This window comes from Bufo gargarizans, chromosome 1 (assembly GCF_014858855.1).
Source record: "Bufo gargarizans isolate SCDJY-AF-19 chromosome 1, ASM1485885v1, whole genome shotgun sequence".
Classification (NCBI taxonomy): Eukaryota; Metazoa; Chordata; class Amphibia; order Anura; family Bufonidae; genus Bufo; species Bufo gargarizans.
In genome coordinates this window covers 242563832-242569831 of record NC_058080.1, presented here as the reverse complement: position 1 = coordinate 242569831, position 6000 = coordinate 242563832, and the positions used below count along the sequence as shown (strand labels likewise).

Sequence of the window (6000 nt, the reverse complement as noted above, 5' to 3'; positions counted from 1 at the left end):
ATACCTTTGCCTATGTATTGGCTTACCACTTTACAAAACGGGAACCAGACAAAGAGTTTCTTTTTTGGGTAAGACTTTATTAGAAGCAGATCAGTGGCAGTTTGTACTTCTGTTCATGATTGTTTTAAATACATGGCTTGGTACTCTTCAGAATGCTGGTGGTAGGATGCCTGTACGGTTACGGTTATATGACAGTGACTTGGGTGTGGGGTTTTTGCTTGCTTATTGTGTGATATACGGTACTCTTTTCCACAATGTTTATGAATTGAGAAATTGCCTTTTTCGTTATAGGTTATTCCCATGTAGAGCAAAATGTTAAAAAAGGAGTTTAGAAAAAGCAACAAAATACTAAAAACAATGAGTACTGCGTTTAAAAAAAATATCCTTTTCTGATACGTCCATCACTAAATATGTATGTATATACTGTGCCTGCAGATAACTGAAAAATGGTGAGCTACCTCATTCATCCAGCAGCATTGGAAGCTGTCAGATTGATAAAATGGTCCGCCATAGTTTGGGTCATCAGAGCAAAGAGCCGAATATTGCTGCAGTTAAATCACTCATGTAGCCATAGACTGACACTAAAAAGCTAGCGATCTTTAATCATAGTGGGCGACCTTGACCTGTTTATTTCAGAGCGGAAAATTTATGGCAGCATTTATATTCTTTTATAAATAAATATTTAGTCCTAAACCACATCAACCTTATAACTGTCCAAGCTTCTTATACAATTATAATTTCTCGTACAATCTTTTGGAGGTTATTTCGATAATAAGGATAATTCTTAGTTCACTTCTGTCACACAGTCCACATTTCACAACTGCATGCAGCACTAGTTTTTCAGGAAAAAATGGACACATTGGCATTAATGGTATGACTGATCCAACCCTGCTTTGTGGTTTCCTTATGAAGAGCAACCACGTGAATAGAGCCTTAGTCTTTACATTATTAAAGAGGAAAGTAGTGTACCCCTATCACTTAACCTACATGTAAATAGTGGTGCCCACAATATTTCTATAAAGTAGGTAAAGAAGTACATGGTCGTTCAGAGAGCAGCGTGGTAAGAACTTACATTACTGTATAACTGATTTCCTATAAAAACTGACCATGGCCTGCAAATGGAGTAGCTGAATCCTTTTTTTTCTACTTCCAGAAAACCTCTTCAAAGGGGTTGTGCCACCATTAAATGTGATTTTAAAATTATTTAGCATAAAAAAAAACTTGTTTTTGCAATTTACTTTGTGTTACAAAAATGTTTCAGTTGCAAGATACTCTCTTTACCTCATTAGAATAGCACCCCCCTTGTATAGTCATTTGCACAACCATCTACTGAGGTGGACGCACATGCTCTGTTCCATCCTTCACCTGCCACCAACCATATCTACTGTTAGAGGGAGAGCACTACAGCAGAAACACACATTCTGAGAAAGGACACGCTCCTTGAACTGCCAGAGAGGAGAATCTAGTAGAGCAACTGGCTCAATGGATGGGGACAGGTTTGGATCCATGTGGGGTACATGGCTGGTTCTAGTTTTGTTAGAAAGAGATTGTCATGTGTTGTATGGTGTCTGATTCTCATCTCATTACATCCATAATAACTAAAATGAATGAATTACACAGCACTCTAAAATATATTAGTACCATATAAATAAAAGCATAATACATTGAAAAAACCTGAAGCATTTTTCCCTTATATGGCGCCAACATACTTTGCAGTGCTGTACAGAGACTGTCCCTATTAATATCAGTCCATGTCCCCAATGGGGCTCACAATCTAAATTTTCCCTGTGTCGGGCATTCACTATGGACAATTTTATAGAAGGCTAATTAACCTATCAGAATGTTTTTGGATTGTGGGAGGAAACAACAGCACCCCGAGAAAATACAAACACGTGCACTATGGTGGCTCAGTAGTCAGCACTGCTGCCTTGCAACTCTGGGGTCCTGTGTTCAAATCTCACCAAGGCCAAAATCTGCATGGAGGTGTATCTTGTCTGTGTGTTTGCATGGGTTTCTTCCACCAGTTCAAAAACAGATTGGGAACCCCAATAAAAAAAAATAAAAAAAAGGGACTGATGTGATAACAATCTCTGTGCTGCCCAGTGGAATATAAAAGCGCTATATAAATGAATCAAATAAACACTGAGAGAACAGAACAAGGAGATGTTGCCCCTGGTCAGATTTGAACCTAGGACCCAGTGAATCTCCCTCCAAAATGTGGCTCTCATAAAAAGGAAGTGATGAAACACAAAATAAGAGGGCATTTATATTTTTATTAGTTGACTCTGGGCATTGTACCACAAGTTTGACAGCAACAGGCAAGACTAGTGAAAGAGTGGTAATACATTTCCTTCCTAGCCTGCAACCAATGCACCAAAAATGGAGCTGTTGTGACTACGCATGATAATCCGATTCCAAAAAGAACTGGCTGTTTCCTGTATTGTCCAGACTCTAGTAATACTCTATTATGCAGTTTAAGGTTGTTTTAGGGGTTAGTGAGTATCACTTTTACATTAGAGGACTACAACATGCACGCATTTCCCTTGGAAGTAAGCAACAGGTTTACAAGGGAGACAGTAATAAAAAGAGACTGGCTTAGTTTTCACCTTTTTGTGCCTAAGATTGTACCTACAGCAGTTCATCTGTTTCTGTGGCAACATAACACACATGCACAAGTGATACGATTGGCGGGGATATGACCGGGGCAGAGCACAGGAGACAATGGAGTCAGCAGGATGGACAAGGTGTGCCGATCGGTCTCAGCTCTGTACAGTCAGTTTCTGCTCTGTTAGCGAGGCCTGCTGGGCTACAGTTTTGTTCTCATGGCTTCGTAATTTTGACACAACGTCCAGGAATGCCAGGCTTTGAACTTCCTTATGCAGGGGCTCTGAGGAACGGCAACAAGAAATATTTCAAATATTCAAAAAGAATTTAGGACAATTCCTTAAAATTCCAACCAGATGACTTTCATGAATCTGTACAGTATACAATTATATATTTACAAGCATTAAGTGGATTATTAAAGGCGTCATCCTACTCTTTAAAACTGAAGGCCAAACTGTTGGACGGACCATCAATAGTGGACTGTGGGGGGGTTTGAACCTCTTCAGCCCCATGATCAGCTTGTTCCACAGAGCCTAGGTGAATGCCGCATCCCTTTCACTCCTTACTAGGCAAAGCTACCTTTCACTTCAATGGGACAAAGCTGTAGTAAACTAAAAAACTCAGAACAGCCTTGCAGAGACCTCTCCAGACAGCTGACCACCAAGGGTGCCAAGATTCAACCTGGCGTTTAAGGCCCCTTTCACACGAGCGAGTTTTCCACGCGGGTGCAATGAGTGACATGAACGCATAGCATCCGCACTGAATCCAGACCCCGTATTTTCTTCATGCATCACTTCTGCGCCAAGTGAAAAACGCAGCATGTTCTATATTCTGCGTTTTTCACGCAGCCCTGGCCCCATAGAAGCAAATGCGGATGCAATGCGTTTTTCACTAATGGTTGCTAAGAGATGTTGTTTGTAAACCTACAGGGTTTTTTTCAAGCGCGTGAAAAACGCATCAAAATGCATTGCACCCGCGCGCAAAAAACTGAACGCAATCGCAGACAAAAGTAACTGAACTTGCTTGCAAAATGGTGCGAGTTTCACTGAACGCATCCGGACCTAATCCGTCACGTTCGTGTGAAAGAGGCCTAAGTCGGAAATTGGCCAGATCACCTCTGGGCCTCACTGTAGTCAATGGGGATCCGGCAGTGACGTAGAGGATCTGGCAACACCAGATGTGTAAGATTCGGCAGGCTGCTCTGTGCCAGAACAGTCTGCCTGATCTTAAAACGGAGATGTGAACGAGGCCTTACAAGTCATTCCAATGTAGAGCATTCTGTGAGTCTCCCAGAATATAGATGAGCATCTTTATGAAACTTTCACCATCCTAGATAACAAGTTGGTGCTGGTTTGGGGGCCTTAATCTATGACGAGTTCCCTTTAAAGTTGTATCAAATATCTGTACATATCACATTCCTTAGGGTGGGTTCACACTAGCGTTAGGGATTCCGTTATGGCTTTCCGTTATAACATGGTTATAACGGAATCCATAAGGCGGAAGGATGGCTCCGTTCTTCTGGCCATAGATTTGTATTATGATGGAATGAAAAACGGAAGGCTTTAAAAAGGCATTCAGTTTGCTTTCCGTCCTAATAGAAGTCTATGGGAATCAAAACAGATCCATCTGGGTCCCGTTATGCAAGACGGAAAACGAAGTTCTGTTCACAGGACTTTGTTTATCGTCTTGCATAACGGGACCCAGACAGATCCGTTATGCTTTTCCATAGACTTCTATTAGGACGGAAAGCAAACGGTACGCCTTTTAAAGGCTTCCGTTTTTGCATTGTGTGTCTGGGCATTCCGTTATTTTACTTTATAATGGAAAGCCATAACGGAATCCTTAACGCTAGTGTGAACCCACCCTTATTATCTAGATTATGCGCTATAACGCCCTGGAAGTTACTTACCTGAGCCCATAACAGCACAGATCAGAACCATAGAATTGTACTTTATCTCTGGAGCACTTCTTTCATCTGATAATAGTCTATGCAGAACCTGGACTAGCTTGGCACTTTCTAGCTCACATTCTGCAGTTTCTATAACAGACAGAAAATGATGGTAACAATAACATTGAACGCTTCTCCTCACCATGACAAAGCAGAAGAGCAGCTCTTCTATACTCTACATAACAATATACAATAAACTGTATAAGGATAATATATATATATATATATATATATATATATATATATTATTATTATTATTATTATTAATTATTTAAGCGCCATTCATTCCATAGCGCTGTACATATGATAAGGGGTGCACATACATAATACAGACAATTGCACTAATCATAAACAAAATGAGTTACAAACTGGTACAGAAGGAGAGAGGGCCCTGCCCGTGAGGGCTTACAATCTACATGGTATGGGAGAAGGACACAGTAGGTGCGGGTGAAGCAGGTCGTGGCGGTATAGAGGCAGCAGGGTCACTGGTTGTAGGCTTGTCTGAAGAGGTGGGTTTTCAGGTTTCTTTTGAAGGATTCCACTGTAGGTGAGAGTCTGATATGTTGGGGTAGCGAGTTCCAGAGTATGGGGGATGCACGGGAGAAATCCTGGAGTCGATTGTGGGAAGAGGCAATAAGAGGAGAGGAGAGAAGGAGGTCTTGTGAGGATCGGAGAGTGCGTGTGGGGGTGTATCGGGAAATTAGCTCAGAGATGTAGGGAGGGGACAGGTTATGGACGGCCTTGTATGTATTTGTAAGTACTTTGAAGTGAATTCGTTGGGCAATGGGGAGCCAGTGAAGGGATTGGCAAAGGGGAGAGGCAGAGGAATAATAGGGTGAGAGGTGGATTAGTCGGGCAGCAGAGTTGAGGATAGATTGGAGGGGTGCGAGAGTGCTAGATGGAAGGCCACAGAGGAGAATGTTGCAGTAGTCTAGGCGGGAGATAATGAGGGCATGTACAAGTATTTTCGCAGATTCAAAGTTAAGGAAAGCGCGGATGCGGGAGATGTTTTTGAGTTGGAGACGGCAGGTGGTGGAAAGGGCTTGGATGTGCGGTCGGAAGGAAAGGGCAGAATCCAAGATCACTCCAAGGCAGCGGGCTTTGTTGACTGGGGATAGTGTGCAGCCATTGATCGTGATAGATAGGTCTGTAGGGGGGGTTGAACAAGATGGGGGAAAGATTATGAATTCTGTCTTATCCATGTTAAGTTTAAGAAAGCGAGAGGCGAAGAAGGATGATATAGAAGATAGACATTGTGGGATTCTAGATAGTAAGGTGGTGATGTCTGGACCAGAGAGGTAGATTTGTGTGTCATCAGCGTAGGAGTGATACTGAAAGCCATAGGACTCTATGAGCTGTCCCAGGCCAAAAGTGTAGATAGAGAAGAGCAGGGGTCCTAGAACAGAGCCTTGCGGGACACCAACAGAGAGGGAATGAGACGAGGAGGT

The 6000-nt window shown here is 42.3% G+C and overlaps 1 protein-coding gene across 2 annotated transcripts in view; it reads right to left on the bottom strand.

The window, feature by feature from the left end:
- Positions 1-397: 397 nt before the first annotated feature.
- The window catches only part of RAP1GDS1 (Rap1 GTPase-GDP dissociation stimulator 1), a 168369-nt gene continuing 162766 nt past the window's right edge, over positions 398-6000 (bottom strand). For both annotated transcript variants that reach the window (XM_044302262.1, XM_044302270.1), the window contains 2 exons: positions 4514-4642; positions 398-2887 (listed from right to left, as the gene is read on the bottom strand). In XM_044302262.1, coding sequence (XP_044158197.1) covers positions 2760-2887; positions 4514-4642 — 257 coding nt within the window. In that variant the 3' untranslated portion in view covers positions 398-2759. The remainder of the gene's footprint in view (positions 2888-4513; positions 4643-6000) is intronic.